This window comes from Bison bison, unplaced genomic scaffold (assembly GCF_000754665.1).
Source record: "Bison bison bison isolate TAMUID 2011002044 unplaced genomic scaffold, Bison_UMD1.0 scf7180017864104, whole genome shotgun sequence".
In the NCBI taxonomy this organism is placed as follows: domain Eukaryota; kingdom Metazoa; phylum Chordata; class Mammalia; order Artiodactyla; family Bovidae; genus Bison; species Bison bison.
Window position 1 is genome coordinate 1061521 of NW_011494676.1, and position 21472 is coordinate 1082992.

The 21472-nt window shown below is 42.3% G+C and overlaps 3 protein-coding genes across 3 annotated transcripts in view; all 3 read left to right on the forward strand.

Annotated features, from left to right (window-relative positions):
- Positions 1-209: 209 nt before the first annotated feature.
- On the forward strand, positions 210-672 carry LOC104987694 (histone H3). Its single transcript, XM_010838739.1, has one exon. It carries the CDS (start codon positions 216-218, stop codon positions 624-626), a length of 411 nt encoding a protein of 136 aa, XP_010837041.1. The 5' UTR covers positions 210-215; the 3' UTR covers positions 627-672.
- Positions 673-1686: 1014 nt separating this feature from the next.
- On the forward strand, positions 1687-2338 carry LOC104987701 (histone H2B type 2-F). The gene has a single exon (XM_010838745.1). It carries the CDS (start codon positions 1729-1731, stop codon positions 2107-2109), a length of 381 nt encoding a protein of 126 aa, XP_010837047.1. The 5' UTR covers positions 1687-1728; the 3' UTR covers positions 2110-2338.
- Positions 2339-12814: 10476 nt separating this feature from the next.
- LOC104987704 (myomegalin-like) overlaps positions 12815-21472 on the forward strand; it is a 66229-nt gene continuing 57571 nt past the window's right edge. Inside the window, exon 1 of the mRNA XM_010838747.1 lies at positions 12815-14015. The gene's annotated coding sequence lies outside the window, so the exon portion shown is untranslated. The remainder of the gene's footprint in view (positions 14016-21472) is intronic.

Here is a 21472-nt window from a genome sequence, read left to right on the forward strand (position 1 = left end):
AAAAAAAATCTTTAATAAGATTATAGAAAAGGACTGGAAAAGGGAGGTTGTAAGTAAAGAGACTAGCATTACAATCTTCTGCCCAAATAGGATTGAATTCTAGCCAATGAGATTACAATTTCGGAAATTGCTAGCTTTTCTGGCCCAATCAAGACTAGGCTAAGTCTATAAATGAGACTGCCTAGGGGGTCGGAGAATAAAACCTGTGAGATACTATGGCGCGTACGAAGCAGACCGCCCGCAAGTCGACCGGTGGCAAGGCCCCGCGGAAGCAGCTGGCCACCAAGGCGGCTCGCAAGAGCGCGCCGGCCACGGGCGGCGTCAAGAAGCCGCATCGTTATAGGCCGGGCACCGTGGCCCTGCGGGAGATTCGGCGCTACCAGAAGTCGACCGAGCTGCTGATCCGCAAGCTGCCGTTCCAGCGGCTGGTGCGCGAGATCGCGCAGGACTTTAAGACCGATCTGCGCTTCCAGAGCTCGGCCGTGATGGCGCTGCAGGAGGCGAGCGAGGCCTACCTGGTGGGGCTGTTTGAAGACACGAACCTGTGCGCCATCCACGCCAAGCGCGTGACCATCATGCCCAAAGACATCCAGCTGGCTCGTCGCATCCGCGGGGAGCGGGCTTAAGGCGTACATTTTAAAGTAGACGATCTAAAGGCTCTTTTTAGAGCCACCCACGTTTTCTTAAAAAGCAGCTGTACCAGCTTTCACTTCAGTCGGCGAACTCAATGCACGAGTGTTAAGGGTAAAGCGGGTAGGGGAGTTTAACACGCGTTGAGTGGTGAGGTTATGGAGTTAAAGCTGACAGACGCTAGAGGGAGCCCCAGAAGCCAGGTCTGGGTCGTTTTTGTTAACTGAGCTTACAAGCTGGTTTGATTTCTTAATACAGAGCTCCAACCTAGCCATTTCCTTTTTTTTTTTTTTTGAGAACCGAGCCATTTCTGAGAAAACTTTGCAAGAAGCTAAATTCTCTGCCAGTCGTTTCTAGCGCTTTCCAAGCTGCTAGTACAAAACGTTAGCACAAATCTGAATACTGAAGAAGGTCGTCATTATGTGATAACTGTAGGAATGGTAATCGGCTTCAGCTTGATTCTACAGTTACTAGAATTAGGCCAGATGTTAGATAAAATCCTCGATCCCCAAATAGTTCCTCGGTACTTCAACTGTTAAGAATGGGGACAAGAGTCCTGAGATATGTAGGATCCCATCTTCCTAACTGCATGAGACAGAAGGCGCAAACTGTAAAAAAAAAAAAAAAAAAAGGCGGGGGAGGGGGTAGGCGGCTAAGGTATTGTTGCGAAAACCAGAACCAAACTTCCACAAAATAGTACAGAGGAGTAAAACGATGCAAAAATAAGAGAAAGTTAGCTTGTCTTTAGCACGCGCTTCAGATCTCTACTATATACAAGTCAATCAACGAGAAAAAGGGAAAATCATTTAACGAAAGACCCCAAACAGGTGAAACTACATTTACTTAATTTAGTGTGAAACAGAACATTTTGATTGGTTAACAAGACATTTGTTGTAAGAACCACTAAGATAGCGCGAGCAGGACCTCATTTACATGGACTCTGCCTCTCTATGACGACACTGTTGTATATTAACCAATAAAAATGCAGTACTCTGTTAGCCTTCATTTGCATACAGGCTCTATAAATAGCGTGTAAGCGGGTGGTTTTGAGGTAGTCGGGTCGTTTAGTACGGGCGTGTGGTGTGTCTTCCTGCAACGATGCCGGATCCAGCAAAATCCGCTCCTGCTCCAAAAAAAGGTTCTAAAAAGGCTGTCACGAAAGTGCAGAAGAAGGATGGCAAGAAGCGCAAGCGCAGCCGCAAGGAGAGCTATTCCGTCTACGTGTATAAGGTGCTGAAACAGGTACACCCGGACACCGGCATCTCGTCCAAGGCCATGGGCATCATGAATTCTTTTGTCAATGACATTTTCGAGCGCATTGCCGGCGAAGCGTCGCGCCTGGCGCATTACAACAAGCGCTCGACCATTACTTCCCGAGAGATCCAGACGGCGGTACGCCTGCTGCTTCCCGGCGAGCTGGCTAAACACGCCGTGTCCGAGGGCACCAAGGCGGTCACCAAGTACACCAGTTCAAAGTAAGGGCGCGCAAGGGACGAAATCGAACATCTACGTTATACACAAAGGCTCTTTTCAGAGCCACTTACGTTACCAGAGAAAGCGGCTGTAAACACTTAAATTAGTTGCGTTGGGTGGATCCGTAATTAGGATCGCATATACATGTAGGGCTATATCAGGAGAATGGTAAAAGTTGCCCTAGCAGTTAAAATTCGAAACGTCCCGTGATCCAGTGGTGCCACCTAATGGTAAATGTCGTTTTGTTAATAAGTGGTGTTCAAGATGGTCCCTACCTGCCTAGTCTGAGTCCTCAGTGGAGTTTAGGTACAGAGGGGAAGGGGAGCTAACCTAATACATTGATTTGTTCTTTTATCTAGTAAACGAGCTGGGATTTACTGTCAACGTACAGATAGCCTTGAGTTCCCCAGTCCCCGCTGTTTACTAATATTTTAGTCTTTTTTTAAACGTACACCTCTGGGTATGTAGTCCCAAGCTTTTGCCAACATAGCCAGGTGCTTTAGCATGTTGGCCTGTCAGCAAATCCCAACCTAGCAATCCTCCCGTAACTTCTTTTTAGCCCAGTGACCTTCAACTAGATAAATTTTCGCACTCCCTCCCTCCCCCAGGCTCCCAACCATGGGGCATTTGGCAATATCTGGAGACATTTTTGATTGTCATCACTTGGGAGGGGGTGCTACTGGCATTTAGTGGGTACATCCTACAATGTATAGGACAGCTTACAGCCCCCACAACTAAGAGTTATCTCTTTGGTGCATAACGTTGATCCTTGTGATAAGGTTGAGAGACCCAGTGCCCAAAGATTTCCTTTCCTTCAGGGATTTCCCCCCCCACCTTTTAGGATTTAGTTCTCATTTAGGTCAAACATTTTCCCCTGTCCTCTGCTTTTGGTGAAAACTGAGGAGTGTACTGTGATTGTCTACACTCCTCCACAGGAAAATAATCTCCAGGGCAAGGACCTTGTCTTAGTTTTGTAACAAACTTCCCTGGTTACAACAACCACTTACCAGCCTGCTAAACATACATCCAGGTGCCTGTCCTGAAGTTCCCTGATAGGTTGGGGGTGGGGACTGGGGAGGTGGATTTTGGTATTCTCAGGTGTCTTTTTTTTTAAATAGATTTTGGGGGCATGATGTATAAAAGGGCACAGTTAACGTGGGATGACACAGTTAACGTGGGATGAATTTCTAAGGCTCTCTCAGAATTTGCGAAACTCAAGACTAATCCTGATTATTTGTTTTACCAAATAAAATATACCCTTGAGGCAAAAGGACAAAATCTTAGTTTCCAATTCACTTGACAGTCAAGTTTTGATATTAATCAAACTTGGGAGAATTTACATGACTGTGCTTAAAATGAATTTTATTAATAATGTAGGAGTTCAAATTTACATCTAATTAAAAGTTGAATAAAGTGGGCTGTATGTGATTTCTCTCTTTCACGTGGAAATAAAGATTCTCAGTGAGTCATCTTTCCCCAGAGACTATCAGACAAAGAGGCCAGAGAAAGATGACTCAACTGAGAATCTAAAATTTTCAGTTGAAAGAAAAAAAATCATTATAAGATACATTTTATGGTAGGAAAAATCACTCTGTGTTTAAAGGCCAGGGTGGTGTGTCTTCTACCCAAACAAGCCATCAGATAGTATATCTCTTCTCCTCAACTAGAATCTTAAAGTTCAGGGGCTCTCTTCTCTCTGAGGACTAGGGACCATGTTTCTTATGGTCTTTTGAAGTTGTTAAAGCGTTGGCAGTTGGCTCACCTAATCAAAAGCCATCATTATTTATCCAGTGACTAAAAGATTAAACCTCAGTTCCTTATCCTGAAACTAAAGGCCTTCTATCATCTTGCCAAAAGGTACCTTCTTCAATTACTTGTTTCCCTCAGTCCTCTAGCTTAGGTAAAATGTTCTACTCACTATCCTTTCAGTTCAGTTCAGTTGCTCAGTTGTGTCTGACTCTCTGCGACCCCATGAATTGCAGCACGCCAGGCCTCCCTGTCCATCACCATCTCCCGGAGTTCACTCAAACTCACTTCCATCGAGTCCATGATGCCATCCAGCCATCTCATCCTCTGTCGTTCCGTTTTTCTCATGCCCCCAATCCCTCCGAGCATCAGAGTCTTTTCCAATGAGTCAACTCTTGGCATGAGGTGGCCAAAGTACTGGAGTTTCAACTTTATCATCATTCCTTCCAAAGAAATCCCAGGGCTGATCTCCTTCAGAATGGACTGGTTGGATCTCCTTGCAGTCCAAGGGACTCTCAAGAGTCTTCTCCAACACCACCGTTCAAAAGCATCAATTCTTTGGCACTCAGCCTTCTTTATAGTCCAACTCTCACATCCATACATGACCACTGGAAAAACCATAGCCTTGACTAGATGGACCTTTGTTGACAAGGAAATGTGTCTGCTTTTAATATGCTGTGTAGGTTGGTCATAACTTTCCTTCCAAGGAGTAAGCGTCTTTTAATTTCATGTCTGTAATCATCATCTACGGTGATTTTGGAGCCCAGAAAAATAAAGTCAGCCACTGTTTCCACTGTTTCCCTATCTATTTGCCATGAAGTGATGGGACCGGATGCCATGATCTTGGTTTTCTGAATGTTGAGCTTTAAGCCAACTTTTTCACTCTCCTCTTTCACTTTCATCAAGAGGCTCTTTAGTTCTTCTTCACTGAATGCATCTTAAATTTCTCTTTATTTTTGCTTTTGTGGTATCACTCTTCTAAGTTGTAGTAAGTACTCTGTCATTCTCTAGACCACGCAAACCTATCATTATACCAGTTCTTTAAACTCTTATTTAGATCTCACTCTGTGAAGCCTCCCCATCCTATTTTATTTCACGGGGAGGTTTTCTTCCTTTTGATTCTTAAGGCTTTATTCCTTGCACAGTAGATTTACAATTAACTGTGTAGCTTTGTGAACTGTGTAGTATTGTCCTTAAATTTTTTTCATTGCTTTTACATTTTCATGTGTTTGTTTTCTGCTAGAGGGTAGGATCTATCATTTTTAAATACTACTTGTCTTCTTCCACAAGTGCTATCCCAGTGCCTGATAGAAAATAGCTCCTCAAAGTTTGTTGGCTAATTGCCCAGACTGTAGAACACTAGAAAATCATGCAAGGATGGTAGATTCAGGTGCTCCCATGAGATTTTTTTTCTCTACTTTTTCCTTTTTTTCCTTGCTCCTTTAACCTGGATGCTTTTTAATTGCTCTTGATAATTACTGACCCAGTTAAAATGACTGTTAGAAATTTAAAAACCCTGAAAAAGGAGATAAAGTACTGCACTTGATACCTTCCCTTCAGCTGATGAATGTGTCTTTATGACCAAAGTGATGAGGTTAGAATAAAGCTTTTTTAGCTTGGCTTGATGTACTGCTTTTCCAGTGTTTCAAACAAGGAAGGAGGTGGAAGTTGCATTCCAGAGATGAAAAAACGTGCTAAATTTCCTTCCATGTACCATCTGAATATTAATATATTTACTCATTTATTATTGAATCAGACACCATTACCCATAAAAGCTATTCTTCCCTGCTTACTTTCACTCCCTGCTTTATGGGTGCATAGCTTTTAATTAAAGGCTACTTTACCAGCTTTTTCACATCTGGGTTTGTCCATAAGACAACGTTCTGAGCCAATGAGATATGAATAAAAGTGATACATATTATTTCTAGTTTGTGCCCTAAAAATGAATAAATATGTGCTGCCCTTTTACCCTCTCCTCTGGCTGGGTTGCAGTTATGATGGCAGGAACTACGTCAACCACTCTGGGCCCAGAAATGGAAGCCATGTGATGAGAATGGCAAAAGGTTGCTACCAGCCCTGGACATGAGAGATGAATAAATCTGTATCTTGTTTAAATAAGCCATCGTTTTTTAAAATATTTGGTACAATAATTTAGGCTGCTTTGTGACCAATATGTTGTCTGACTCTCCTGCTACCTTCTCAGAGTAAGTCCTATGAATGTAGGTATTTTCTTTTAGTCACTGTTCTATCCCTATCAGTTGAGTTCAGTTGTGCAGTTGTGTCTGACTCTTTGCGACCCCATGGACTGCAGCACACCAGGCTTCCCTGTCCATCACCAACTGCTGAAGCTTGCTCAAACTCATGTCCATTGAGTTGGTGATGCCATTTAATCATCTCATCCTCTGTTCTCCCCTTCTCCTCCTGCCTTCAATCTTTCCCAGCATCAGGGTCTTTTCCAATGAGTCAGTTCTTCACATCAGGTGGCCAAAGTATTGGAGTTTCAGCTTCAGCATCAGTTCTTCCAATGAATATTCAGGACTGATTTCCTTTAGGATGAACTGGTTGGATGTCCTTGCAGTCCAAGGGACTCTCAAGAGTCTTCTCCAACACCAGAGTTCAAAAGCATCAGTTCTTCGGTGCTCAGCTTTCTTTACAGTCAAACTCTCACATCCATATGTGACTACTGGAAAAACCATAGCTTTGACTAGACCTTTGTGGACAAAGTAATGTCTCTGTTTTTTAATATGCTCTCTAGGTTGGTCATGGCTTTTAAGGAGCAAGCGTCTTTTAATTTCATGGCTGCAGTCACCATCTGCAGTGATTTTGGAGCCCAGAAAAATAAAGTCTCCCACTGTTTCCATTGTTTTCCATCTATTTGCCATGAAATGATGGGACTGGATGCCATGATCTTAGTTTTCTGAATGTTAAGTTGTAAGCCAACTTTTCAACTCTCCTTTTCACTTTCATCAAGATGTTCTTCAGTTCCTCTTCTCTTTCTGCCATAAGATTGGTATCCTCTGCATATCTGAGGTTATTGATATTTCTCCCGGCAATCTTGCTTCCAGCTTGTGCTTCATCCAGCCTGGCATTTCACATGATGTACTTTGCATAGAAATTAAATAAGCAGGGTGACAGTATACAGCCTTGACCTATTCCTGTCCCAATTTGGAACCAGTGTGTTGTTCTATGTCCTGTTCTAACTGCTGCTTCTTGTCCTGCATACAGACTTCTCAGGAGGCAGGTCAGGAGATCTGGTATTCCCATCTCTTTAAGAATTTTCCAGTTTGTTGTGATCCACACAGTCAAAGGCTTTGGCATAGTCAATAAAGCAGAAGTAGACGTTTTTCTGGAACTCTCTTGCTTTTTCAATGATCCAATGGATGTTGGCAATTTAATCTCTGGTTCCTCTGCCTTTTCTAAATCCAGCTTGAACATCTGGAAGTTCTTGGGTCTGTTGGAGCCTGGCTTGGAGAATTTTCAGCATTACTTTGCTAGCTTGTAATTAGTGTCAAATTACCCTAGGTTGTTGGGGTAGTTTGAGCATCCTTTATCATTGCCTTTCTTTGGGATTGGAATGAAAATGGACCTTTCCAGTCTTGTGGCCGGTTCCAGTCCTGTGGCCACTGCCACTGTTATCCCTATCTGCTCAAGCTATATCTGGAATAGAGTGGGCGCTTGCAGTCCAAGGAGTGGCAAACAAGAAGATGATAGTCCCCAAACCTCAATATTTCTTTTCTTTGACTGAGAGCTCATTATACAATAAATATTTCAGGTGGTTTTACTAAACGGCAGCATAAGAATCTAGAGAGTATCATTATCAACCAATCCAAGGAACTTTGCTTTGAATGGTCAAAGCCAGAAACAGAGAGCAAAATAGGAGAACTAATTGAGCTTGAGCAGTTCTTTACTGGAAAAGGCAATGGCACCCCACTCCAGTACTCTTGCCTGGAAAATCCCATGGACAGAGGAGCCTGGTGGGCTGCAGTCCATGGGGTCGCAGAGTCGGACACGACTGAAGCGACTTAGCAGCAGCAGTTCTTTACCACTTTCCCTCAGAGGACCCAGACCAAGATGATAACTGGTCTTGGGACTGAGGTAGCACAAGGTACCCAGAAGAAGGAATTCCTGTGGCAAAAAAAATGGAGGATGCAGATTTGTGAAATGAAATAAAGAACAATTTCTCTCTGTTGTTTTACAGGATCAAAGGCAATAATTTTAAATTGCCAGAAGGTAGGGGAAAATCCTTATCATTCTTTTTTTAATCAGTGTTTTTAACATTCACGGGAAGACAAAATACCTAAAACTATCAGCTTTATTTTTTGTTATTGTTCGAAATGATGTTGGAGATTTGTGTAGGACTTAGTTTCCAGTTAGTGGGATTATCATTTTCAAATGCATGGAAGGAAAACTCTTTAGTCCAAGAGGGAATGTGAAACAGAGTTCAGACATACCACAACCCTGGGCAAAGGTTGTTCAGTGTTCTTAACAAAATTTCCAACTCTAGGGTTGGGCCTTAAACCACTCGAATTTCTTTCTGGAGATTTAGATTTCATATAGTTTAGCATGTCCACTTACACTCCCTATTATAACATGGAGAATAATGAGCAGAAGAAAGTCATACTGATTAACTTGTATATATATCAACCATAAGACTACTTCCAGCAAGGGAGCATATCCTTGTTTAATAGGCTTTTCACTTTTCTCCCTGCTGCAACATGAAAATCGAGTAAGAATGATTTTGCCTATGCAAGCTGTCTTGTAGATGCCTTTTCCTGTGATGTCTTTGTAAATGTTTGAATTTTTATTTTCATGATTTTTTTACATTAATATCAAGGAACTGGGCGACAGAAATTATTCTTAAATGAATTTTCTTCAGAAACAACAAGTATGCCTAGAGAACACAATTTTAGAATTAGCAGTAAAGTTAACCAAGGCAGAATTTGAATTTAAATTCTTAGACTAGAGAAAAAAAGTAAGAAATCTTTTCATTTGGCTAAAGGAACTTCATGGTATTTATGATTGTGGAATCTGTTTAGGCTGGAAGGGGCATAATAGATAAATCTTTCTGGATTAGTGCATGGAAATCATTTATAATGGGAAACAGTAAAGTCCCAACTATTCTAAGAGTAAAACAAAACAAAGCAAAACAGCTGTGGCTATTTTTTTCTGACAGGAGAAAATAGTAGTATGTACATGGATTACAAGCATGACTGAGTCTTTTAGATTGAATTGTCAGATAACCATGTAGCAGGGCCCCACAGCAGCACAGAGATGTCAAAGTGACAGTGTAGGATAATGTAGCCTTAAAATCTTCTGAGTATGCCATCGTACAGTGTGTTAGTAGAGAGCAATGCGCAACCCAAGTGTCATACATGGTGGTCCTGAGTAAAGAAAAGGAGACTTTCACAGAATTTATATCTTCAGACTGCAAGTTTTCCACTAAATGCAGAGTATACAGAGATGAATTAAAAGTATCTTTATCTATAGACATGGTGATAAAATGTCAAAACACAAGAGTTAAGGAGAAAATTGCAGAAACAGAAAATTCTTTGCAAAGAAATAGAAATCAAGTTATGTCAGACTTCTCATTTGGACAACTTTGGTTATAAGAAGACAATGAATTGGTAGTTTTTAAAATCTAGGGAAAATAATTTTGAAACTAAATTTCTGTGTCCAACGAAACTATCATCTAAGTGTGGATTGACTTCTCAAGCCCTCCCTGAAAGAATTTCTGGAATTGTATTCCTGCAAGAATAAGAAAAGATTCTAAGAGGAAGATATGAGATACCAGAAGGGGGCCATGTGCCAGTAAAATGTATTGCTAAGTCTAAGTTCTGAAAAATTTCTTTAAGGCTTAGAATACTTGCTGCTTATTCATCCATCTAATTTCATTATTGAATGTCTTTATTGAGAAATTAGAAATCAAGTGATAGGAGAGAGATGAAATAAATGAATCAGAAAAGGCTCAACTAACAAAGGAATATAACACATATACCAAATTACCTGTAATAAAATTTTAAAAAGAAATGTGCTATAAAAGATAGATACAAAGTGGTGCAGTGGTAAAAGAATCTGTGTTTTGCCCAAAGTTTAAACTTTCATCTCAGGTTCAAAGGATTTGTTAACAAAAGAAACTAATTGTCATACACAATTTCAATATTTAATAGAGAATTATCTAACTTACTTTCAATAAACAATCATTAAAAGGAAAGAGAAACAAAACAGCAGATACATAACCAAATTGGGTTTTTACCAACATCCAGACTCAAACAGCACTGGGAAGTCCCATGTAACAGCAGCAATCTGAAACCCCCATTTGGGAAAAGGTCCTAGGCAGTGTCCACTCCACGGGTGAGACTTCAAAATTGCAGTTTGGGGGTTCCTACTTATAATCCCAGGCTGCAAACTGATAACATCATCTGTCTGTGAGCAAACTGCAGCTCTGGTGTCACGTTAATCTTTCACAATGCTGTATGTTTTATCTTGTGAGTGTTGATACTCTCTGGCCTGGGAGATTGGATCTCCAGAGCTCAGGAGAATTCCAAGACTCACTCCCTATTTTATCTCTGATGCTGCCCAGCTGGCTGGTAAGTGCAGGCAGGCAAGTCAGGGACAAGTGAGAGGCCTGCTCTGCTTTCTTTGTTTCTGAAGCCTGAAAAAGACTACTTCCCTAACAGTGCCTGCAATGCTGGAGATACAGGAGATGCGGGTTCAATCCCTGGATCGGGAAGATCCCCTGGAGTAGGAAAGGGCAACCCACTCTCCAGTCTTCTTGCCTGGAAAATCCCATGGACAGAGCACGGAGGACTACAGTGTAGGGTTGAAAAGAGTTGCATGTGGGATCAATTGTGAGGTTAGAGGTACAGGTGATGTTGTTTGTGATATCCTGGGTCACAACGAGAAGCGTTAATTTACTTTACCACCATGTTTGTATTGAAATCTCCCTCTGTTTTGATTACTGATTTAAGTTTGGATTTTAAGATTTTTGTTTAGGTAACTCTGATTACACAGTTTTTTACATTTACGGTCTCTCCTCCACATTTTGTCTACTATTTTAAAAAAACAAGAGTTCAAAACCATTAGTGACTTCAAATATAGATTCTTTCGGTCTGGATCCTAAAAATTAAAAAGAAAATCTGGACTTCAAATTCCAGATGATATTGACATGGTAGGGGGGTGAGAATGAAGAGAAATAAAACAAGCTAACTAATATTTGTGTTATACTCAAGAGGAGGATATAGATTATTATTCTAGAAGTTAGAAAAGTGTAAGTTTAAATACACCTGTACATACAAAATGTGTATGTATAAAAGTTGACTTATAAAAGTACTAAATATTTCATATTCCGAAAAGCAGAAATCCATTAAGCAGTGATCAAACCAGTCAATCCTAAAGGAAATCAACCCTGAATATTCCCTGGAAGGACTGATGCTAAAGGTGAGGCTCCGATACTTTGGCCACCTGATATGAGGAGCCGACTCACTGGAAAAGACCCTGATGCTGGCAAAGATTGAGGGCAGGAAGAGAAGGGGGCGACAGAGGATGCAATGGTTGGATGGCATCACTGATTCAATGGAAAAGAGTTTGAACAAATTCTGGGGGACAGTGAAGGGTAGAGAAGTCTGGCATGCTGCAATTCACAGGGTTGCAAAGAGTCAGACAGGACTTAGCAACGACAACAACAAAAAGAACTGTTTGCACTTGAAAGGTGACTGTAGGAAGAAAACTTCCAGTCGAATATGAAACCCATTTGCTAATTGTGTGTGTGTGGCGGGTGGGGGGTGGAGCGGGGGACAAAGCTTTTAAATTATACAATGTAAAAAAAAATTGTTTGTATCTAACACAGGTACACACACAAGTATATCCTCAAGAGTGCGTACACAAAGATTTAAAATAAGTCAACAATCAAGTGTTAATTATGTTAGCATAGATACATCTTTCTCAGGAATTAAGACTAAATCAACAAAAACTTATTTGAAGATATAGAGGATTTGAAGAACATAGTTAACAAGATCAATCATAAGTGTACTATACCTGCACCGTTTTTATCTAATAGAGTACATTATATTGAAATTCACATGGAAAACTGATTAGAAACTGACCATGTGTGAGATGACAAGTGAAAACAAGTGCTGAAAAAACTGAAGCCATACAAGATATATTTGCTAATCATAATGCAATGAAATAACTAAAAATACTATCCTTGATCTATACTGTTGAGGAAAAGCACGTCCGTCTAGTCAAGGCTATGGTTTTTCCTGTGGTCATGTTGGATGTGAGAGTTGGACTGTGAAGAAGGCTGAGCACCGAAGAATTGATGCTTTTGAACTGTGGTGTTGGAGAAGACTCTTGAGAGTCCCTTGGACTGCAAGGAGATGCAACCAGTCCATTCTGAAGGAGATCAGCCCTGGGATTTCTTTGGAAGGAATGATGCTAAAGCTGAAACTCCAGTACTTTGGCCACCTCATGTGAAGAGTTGACTCATTGGAAAAGAGTCTGATGCTGGGAGGGATTGGGGGCAGGAGGAGAAGGGGACGACAGAGGATGAGATGGCTGGATGGCATCATGGACTCCATGGACATGAGTTTGAGTGAACTCTGGGAGTTGGTGATGGACAGGGAGGCCTGGTGTGCTGCAATCTGTGGGGTCACAAAGAGTCGGATACGACTGAGCGACTGAACTGAACTGAAAGATATCAAAATAAAAATTATATACTCCTTAGAAATAAAGTGAACATTACATTTTAAAACCTATATGAAGAGGTCAGAGGAAAATTCATAGCTTTAAAATGCATTTATGAGAAAATAAGAACTATTAAAAACAATGAATTAAAGCTATTAAAAGCTAATAAAGGAATAATAAAACCCGAGGAAAGCAGAAAAAATAAATTAGGATAGAAATCAATGGAACAGACTTCCCCACTCCCCCAAAACAATTAAAATCATAATCTGATTCTTTGAAAGAAAATTCTTTAGTAAATTTAAGTTTGAAAGAAAAAGTACATAACTGTCAGCAACATTAGATACAGAAGTATTAAAATGATATGTATATTTTGGTACAGAGATTCCTTCTCAGACTAGTAACTTCCCGTGTGTTCTGAAGCGGGCCTGGACTCTAGCAGAAGCTCCCGTGATCCCCAAATGAGTTTAGGGCCCTCCTACAGGCTGGAAGGTGAAAAACAACTCTTCTCCACACCCGGTTGCCTGTTCAGCTCCATAACTGTGCTTCGGTCTAGCCCTGGGGAATATAAGATAAGGGCCCAAGGGCTTCTCAGATGAAGCCTTGGTAAATCCAGCTGGCCCTGGGTGTTGTCCCTGCTGAGACTGAAAGCGAAGGGAAAAAAACTCCAACCTTCCTCCTCTCTCCCAGCCAGCTGCATCAGTCCCCTCTGGGGCCTCGTTCTCAGCCCCGGAAATGTCTTCCGGAATAGACAGGCCTTGGACCCTTCAGGGAGAAGCTCCACAGTTCCCAAAAGTATTTCAGAGCAGCCTGGGGGCTCCCTGCCCAGCAGCCTGCACACTCTGCCGGCCGAGGGTCCCTTCCTGGCTCTTGATGGTGACGGAACCAGCAGGGAAGTCATCAGTGCTCTACTGGACAGCCGCCTCGTACTCTCCATCTGCTCCCTCCCTGCTGCTGCCGCCGATTCCAGCCGCCTTTTTCTTTAGGTCTCGCCCAGATGGCTAGCGCTCCTCCCCTTCCGGTGACCCCCGGACCAGGTTTCAGCCGAGGCCGCGGCCACCGGCAAACTCCTGCGTGCCCCGCGCCTCCTGGCAACCCCAGCGCCAGACGGCGGCCGGGAGTGCAACCGGAACAGGCGGCCCGGGGTTGGCGCCACCGTCGCCGGGCCCAAGAGCGGGACAAAGCCGTCCCTGTCCGCCGACCCGACCATAGCTAATTTTTTGCATTTGCTGGCTCTGGGGAAGCAAATATTTGTCATGGGACTTTGGGGAGAGGTTGCAGAAAGCGTGCACCCTGCCAGCCTCTGCGCCGCCGGATCCCCGAACCCTGACCCCAGTCTCTGGCGAGCTAAGGTCGCAATGTGCACAGGAGATCACAGGATGGCGCCAGCGGTCTTCCGAGGGATACCGTCGGAGCACGAAGAGGATTCCGCGTCATTCCTAGAGCTACCGCTTTAGTCTGTCCTTCCGGTAGCCCGGTTCTAGTAAGTAAGTGTGGAGCTAAAAAAAATGTTTTAATGACCGTTAGTGTAGCAGTTTTACAGTGGAATCTACTAACACCAGTTAGAAACAAATGATTGCAGATTTGCAACCGAGTGAAAATATGAATATGGATTTACAGTATCTAGTACTGTGATCGAAATCGCACATCCATGTGCCCCATGCACAGTGAGACCCATCAGTACTAAACATGAGTCTGGAACAGAGAAGGGTTTATTACAGATTCATACAAGCAGATGGGTGGCTCATGTCCTAAGAACCCAAAGCTACTGAAAGCTTTCAGCATGTCCCTTTAAAATCAAAAGGTGAGGGATGGGTATGGTTAGCTGTTGCAGACTTCTGGGTGTCAGATCCTTTGTTCTCAAGGTCAGGTCATGGTCAGGTAATGATGTTCCTGTAAATCTCTACCAGATGAATGTTATTCTCTGTCCTGATGAGAAAGGCAAAGTCCCAAGGCACAACTTTTACCTTCCAAGGTCCCAGTCCTGGCTAAGAGGAGTCAGATCTCAGTTGGCAGCTCCTTCAGGGCCAGGTTCCCATATCCTGCCCAGCTATCATCCCAGAGGGAGTCAGGCATCCAACCCAAGTGGCCCTCAGTCTCCTCAGGCCATCCAAATGGGGAGACCAGGTCTCACAGACTATGACTCATACAGACGGCCACTGCTAGTGGGTCACAGAGACAGGGATGGGGAAGAGGTTCACTGCTTCTCAAGTCCTGGGCCTTGGCTAGTGGAGGCCTTGCTCCCTGGGCCCTCCAGCTCATCTGCTGGTCCGAGGCTGGGTAAACTGGAAGGCCTCCAGGAGAAGGCCTGCATCTGCCTCTTACCTCACTCTCTACCTGATGACCACTACCCCACAGACCCTTGACTGAATCACTTCCCCAGTGGTCCCTCATTGACAGTTACCGGTGGGCAGGGCCCAGCTCAGCGCTGACCAATAGCTTAGCAGGACAACTATATGTTGCTCATTGACAGCTGGTTGCTTGTGGGCAGGGCCCGAGCTTGAGGCACCGAGCAATGGCGGAACAAGACCTGTTGCCTAGTAACAGGGTGCAGAGTAATGAGGCACAGCAATGCTAGGTGTTAAGGGCTGTGCTCATCCTGCTCTGTTGCAATTCCCCCCTTTTCTTTGATAATCCTTAATCTTGAGGATAACACGTGGATATGTCAGGAAGAAACCACTGAAGTGTAGTGCTGAAGCTGATGGTGATCTCCTTAGGAAATTGATCTAAGCCTTAGGAATGACTGCCCTTCTAAAGTAAAAAGACCAGCATCTGATGTCAAGTTTGCAATTCCAAACATACCATGCTGTTAGTCACTGCAAGATTGATCCCTAGTCCAATATTTGTCGTTTTTCTATTATAAATATTATAAATGCAGAAAATGTGAAAGAAGAAAACAAAATAATTCACCACTCAAAGAAAGTCAGTATTAAAATGTGGAGAATTTCCCTCTTGTCATTTTTCTATGCACATTTTAGCATAATTATGTTTGTGTGTTATATGTAAAGATTTTACAGTCTGTTTTTTTTTTCAGTTTAAAGTGATAGTATAGTATTTCTCCATGTTTTTTTTCCGCAGGTTATCCACATATATTAGCAAAATCCATTTACCTAAGTTTAATCTAATTTCAGCCTACCCATGCATAAAACTCCTCATGTGTTTTTTACTCAGCACATATATCCTACTTTCCTATTATATACTGATAATTTTTTCCTTTATTCTTAGTAACTTTAATTACACATTTAGATCAGAATCCTCAAGTCTTAAACACCTTAATTTTTAGTGAAAACCAAGAGGCAAGTAATTGTGAACTGTTTGTCATACCAGCATTTTCTGATTGGAAACTTATGGACTGTAGCCCTCCAGGCAAGAATACTAGAGTGGGTTTCCATGCCCTCCTCCAGGGGATCTTCCCAACCCAGGGATCAAACCCAAGTCTTCTACACTGCAGGCAGTTTCTTTACTGTCTTATTTGACCTCCAATAAATCTAGGTACATTTAGCAAGACAACAAACTTAAGCTAGTTTCAATACCAGGTATCAATTCAGTACTGAATATTTTTCCCATATCATGATGATATGAAATTCATTTTGGCCAAGTTTCTAAATATTAGAAAGTATTTAATTTGTAAGCACTTACTTTTGAGTCAGTTAAATAGAAATCATTTACAAATTAACTCAGAAGTATTATAACCAAAAAATGGTCCAATTCTGGAGAATGCAGCTGAATAAGCTGTATTCAGGAAACAAATTTGAGTTCCCCTAGCTGGCACACTTACACACAAAAGAAACACAAACACACACAAAGAACAAAAATGTAATCCCTGCAGGACAAAAACAAAAGGGTGAAGTTCAACAACTTCCTCAACTTTTTCAAACCAAGATTCCTCTTATTAATAACAAACAAATTTCATGCAAATTGAAAGACAGGAGATCATGACTACATGTGTCATGGCAATTCACCCGACAAACACAAAACCAGAAATAACAGTAGGAATAAGTTAACTTTATTTAGTTAACTTCATGCTTTCTCTTAGAAGTATTTTTATTTTCTTAGTGTCAGAATTCTGAAAAAAGTATTTCATCAAGCCAGCTTTCTCCAACCGCATATACAAAAAAGGGCCAGTTTTGGAATTTAAAAAGTTTCATCTTGACCAATTTTTCCCCCGCTCCAGAGTCTAAAGAATATAGTGGCCATGTAGTGTAAAAAAAAAATTTTTTTAACCCTAGAGGGGGACTATAAGATGGAATAGAGCTCTGATTATTATCAAATACCAGGTGTTATCAAATACCAAACAAACAAATGCAGTGCAAAATGGTCTCTAAGATTCACAGTTCCCTAGCACCAAAAAAATGAGACTTCCACCCATTGCAAAGGGAATATCCCAACCAATGTTCCACCACAGGCGAAACCCAGCTCAATAGGGAAGGGTACCTGATGTCATCACATGCTAGTTCCATTATTCAAAGACATCTCAACTAACCAGTGAAAATCCTGATTCACAAACATACAACATGCAAATAACAAATGTGGTCCCACGCACAGAAGGACAAACCAGAGTGACCCAACCCAAAATGATACACACAAAAACACAAACAACAAAGAAGCTGCAGTCACACAGACAGATAATTAGAGAAAGTGAGTCTAAAATTCCACTTCCACTACCAGAGGTCTCCAGAGTAGCCCAGCTCTCAAAAGAGAACAGACCCAAAATGGCTGACTTATAGAGTGGACAGAATTACTAGCTTGTGCAAGCTTGAGTGACTTACTCCAGGTGACACCAAATGTGGACCATAGCTCTGGATGTTTCTTTGCTCCAAACAGCCTTGTGCCTTGGGGCAGCTGGTGCCTGTAAGGGAGAGTCCCTTCCATTTCCCCAGAGCAAAATGAACTCCAGCAGCTGCTGAGTACTTGGGAAGGGGCTGCCCCTGGCCAGGATCAACCTGCCCCAGTCACCATAAATTGTTACTGAAATCTCACATCCATGTGCCTGATGCACAGTGAGGCCTATCAGTACTAAACATGAGTCTGGAACACAGAAGAGTTTAAAATACCAATTTGCCTTCAACTTCTCCAATGGCTCAGTGGTAAAGAATCCATCTGCAATGCAGGAGACCAGGGTTCGATCCCTGGGTTGGGAAGGTCCCCTGGAGAAGGGCAGGGCAGCCCACTCCAGTAGTCTTGCCTGGAGAATCTCATGGACAGAGGAGCCTGATGGGCTACATCCATGGGGTTGCAGAGTTGCACACGACTGAAGACACACTACACACTTGTTTTACTTAAAGCTATAATGTTGAATCTGTTAGAAGTAAAAGACTTTTCAAGTTTTTAAAATCATGCTGCCTGTTCAACTAAGAAACAAGACTGAGTCATGATGAATGAAGATCAACCCCTTCCCTTTACTGAGATGATGCAGGGAGACATGGCTCTTTTGAAATTAGTTGGTATTTCCCAGCATGCTTTTGGCATAGCTTAAATACTCTGTGGTTGCATTTGTGCTGTTGTCACAATATTTCCAGCTCCTTGTTTTTGCTTACTTTAGGATTTCACATCCTCTTTGTGGCTGGGCGTAACACAAAGTTCTGACCCAAGCATTGGAAGTTGACGTGTTGGTTGTGACTTCTGGGCTAGAGCATTTAATTCCTGGTTTGAGATGTTCCAAAACTCTTTTTCATTCTGGCACAGACAACTGGCCTTCTCCCTCCCTCTCAGCTGACCCTAGAGAAAATATGAACAACAAAACTTTATTGGTGTAAGGTGCTGGGATTTTGGAGTTGTTTAAACCCCCAAACAACGTGTTACAGATTCGCATACAGCCTAATTCATAGATGACTAGATTAGGTATGGGCTGTGCATGTTTGTTGTCCCAGATGAGATAATTTGCTGCTGTTATCAGGTAGTAAAGAATTCATCTGCCAGTGCAGGAGATGCAAGAGATTTGGGTTTCATCTCTGAGTTTGGGAAGATCCCCTTGGGTAGGAAATGGCAACGCATTCCAGTATTCTTGCCTGGAAAACTCTGTGGACAGAGGAGCCTAGTGGATTATAGTCCATGGGGTCGCAGGGTCAGACATAGCTGAGTGACTAAGCATGTACAAGGTTGTTATCAAGTATTTCTTACTTACACTTTCTTTGCCTTGCTCTCAGAGGACTTTTGCTGCAGAGCCAAGCCTTTTTTTTTTTTTTTAATAATAATGCAAGGAAGCAAAGTCTTTGACTAAACATTGTTGTGAAATCTGCCCTACCTCTCTATAGTATACTAGGATTCAAAACATCTCAACATGGGCCCACAGTGGTTTTGAATACCTGACTTGGCACCTAACTCCCATAAGTATAAGACAGAGAAAGATGAAAATTACCTCTGGTTTGTATAATAGTTCTTTTGTCTCTTTGGAATCCCCGGGGTAGTGTATCATGATTCGGGATGGGTGAGAGCTACCCATCTTTCACCCGCTTTTCTTTTGTAAACTAGGAGAAGGATGAGTGGGAAAGAAGAGTTTTAAAAGGATGAACCAGCTTCAGCATTTACAGCAGGCTTGTTTTTAGGCTGCACAAATGTAATGAAAGGGTGCATATGGAAATTGATGATTAGGGGATGAGTTTCTTAAACTATCATTGCCAAGGTACCTGTTAGGACATCTTTATATATATCCCTGTGAGTTCGTACAGCCTTCGAGGACACCTATGCTGGTGAGTGAAGCAATCCATGTGTATGACAATAGGGAGTGGTGGTGACTGTAGAAAATAAAATGCTGTACGGTGCTTGTTTTACCCGTATTGAAGAAAATCATATTGACCCATTTCTTGATTCTGCAAATAAAATTAGTAGGCTTACATTTCTTTTTAATTAATTTATTTTTGGCTGCACTAGGTCTTTGTTGCTTTGCAAGGGCTTTCTCTAATTGTGGTGAGTAGGAGCTACTCTTCCATACAGTGCGAAAGCTTCTCATTGTGGTGGCTTTTCTTGTTGCAGGGCTCAGGCTCTAGGAGCACGGATTTCGGTTGTTGTAGCCCGTTAGCTCATTAGTTGCGGCTCCTGGGCTCCAGAGCACAAGCTCAGTAATCGTGGCACTGGGGTTTAGATGCTCCGCAGCATGTAGAATCCATGACCAGGGATCGAACTCATGTCCCCTGCATTGGCAGGAGGATTCTTATCCACTGCTCCACCAGGGAAGTCCCCAGGCTTGCATTTTGTGTCTAATATTAACTAGTGAAATTCTAAACCCTGACTAAAATGCAAGCCTGTGTAACTCATAAAAGTATAATCAGAAAAAAAAAAAAAGAAAATATTCTCTTGCTTACAGCTAGAGGGAGAGACAACATTTTTGCTTCATAGGACAGCTCAAAAAATTCAATTTGAGAAGGTGTTAAACCAAGAACATTAACAGGAATATCAAGCTTATTCTCCTGTCCAAAATGGAGGTGTGGTGCAATTATTTTTAATGTTTTGTTCTCTGTTACAAGAAGTGTGTCCCTAAACATGTTATTTGAATGTCTTATGAGACTCCAAAGGCTTTACAATTGTTGTAGCGACTTACAAACTGCTCAGGTTGGACTTTCTGGAAGCAGAGGCTGAGACAGTGTTTGGGGTGAAGTGAAGTGAAGTTGCTCAGTTGTGTCCGACTCTTTGCGACTCCATGGACTGTAGCCTACCAGGCTTCCTCCTTCCAGGGGATTTTCCAGGCAATAGTACTGAAGTGGGGTGCCATTTCCTTCTCTAGGGGATCTTCCCGACCCAGGGATTGAACCTGGGTCTCCTGCATTGTAGAGAGATGCTTTACCATCTGAGCCACCAACAAGGTGATTATTAGGGATGAACCCTTATGAAAGGAAGAATGAGGACGTAGGATTGGGCAGAAGAAGAAATCAGATTGCAGTGTAGGCTTTGATGGACCCTCCAAGGAGCTCTGGAGCAAGTGCTGCTCCTAATAAGTTATTTGAAAAAGGCCAGGTGCAATGGTGTGTATATTATGCCAACATTTGCTTACAAAGGGACATAGAAGAAAGAATGCCTTCTTTCATTTGCCTATGAAAGCATAAAAATCTCTGAGATGACAGAAAACAACCAATAGAAATTATCTTTGGAAAGGACATTAGAAGGTGCTATGGACTGAGTGTTCATGTTTCTTCCCAAATTCATATGTTGAAATCTTATTCCCAACGTGATGGATGGTATTAGGAGGTGAGGGGTGTTAGGCCGTGGTATTAGGCTGTGGGTGGTATTAGGGGTGTTAGGCTGATGGTATGAGGCCAGGGATGAGGGGTGATTGAGTCATGATGGTGGAGTCCTCATGGGTGGTTATTTAGTGCCCTTATGAAAGAGACCCCAGACAGCTCCCTCACCCCTCTGCATATGAGGACACAGAAGGAAGATAGTCATCTATAGATCAGGATTTGGGCTCTTCAGTTCAGTTCAGTCACTTAGTCGTGTCTGATTCTTTGCAACCCCATGAACTGTACTGGCCATCGCCAACTCCTGGAGTCCACCCAAACCCGTGTCCATCGAGTTGATGATGGCATCCAACCATCTCATCCTCTGTGTCCCCTTCTCCTCCTGCCCTCAATCTTTCCCAGCATCAGAGTCTTTTCAAATGAGTCAGCTCTTCGCATCAGGTGGCCAAAGTATTGGAGTTTCAGCTTCAACATCAGTCTTTCCAGTGAACACCCAGGACTGATGTATTTTAGGATGGACTGGTTGGATCTCCTTGCAGTCCAGGGGACGCTCAAGAGTCTTCTCCATCACCACAGTTCAAAAATATCAATTCATCGGCACTCAGCTTTCTTTGTAGTCCAACTCTTACATCCATACATGACTACTGGAAAAAACATAGCCTTGACTAGATGGACCTTTGTTGGCAAAGTAATGTATCTGCTTTTTAATATGCTGTGTAGGTTGGTCATAACTTTCCTTCAAAGGAGTAAGCATCTTTTAATTTCATGGTTGC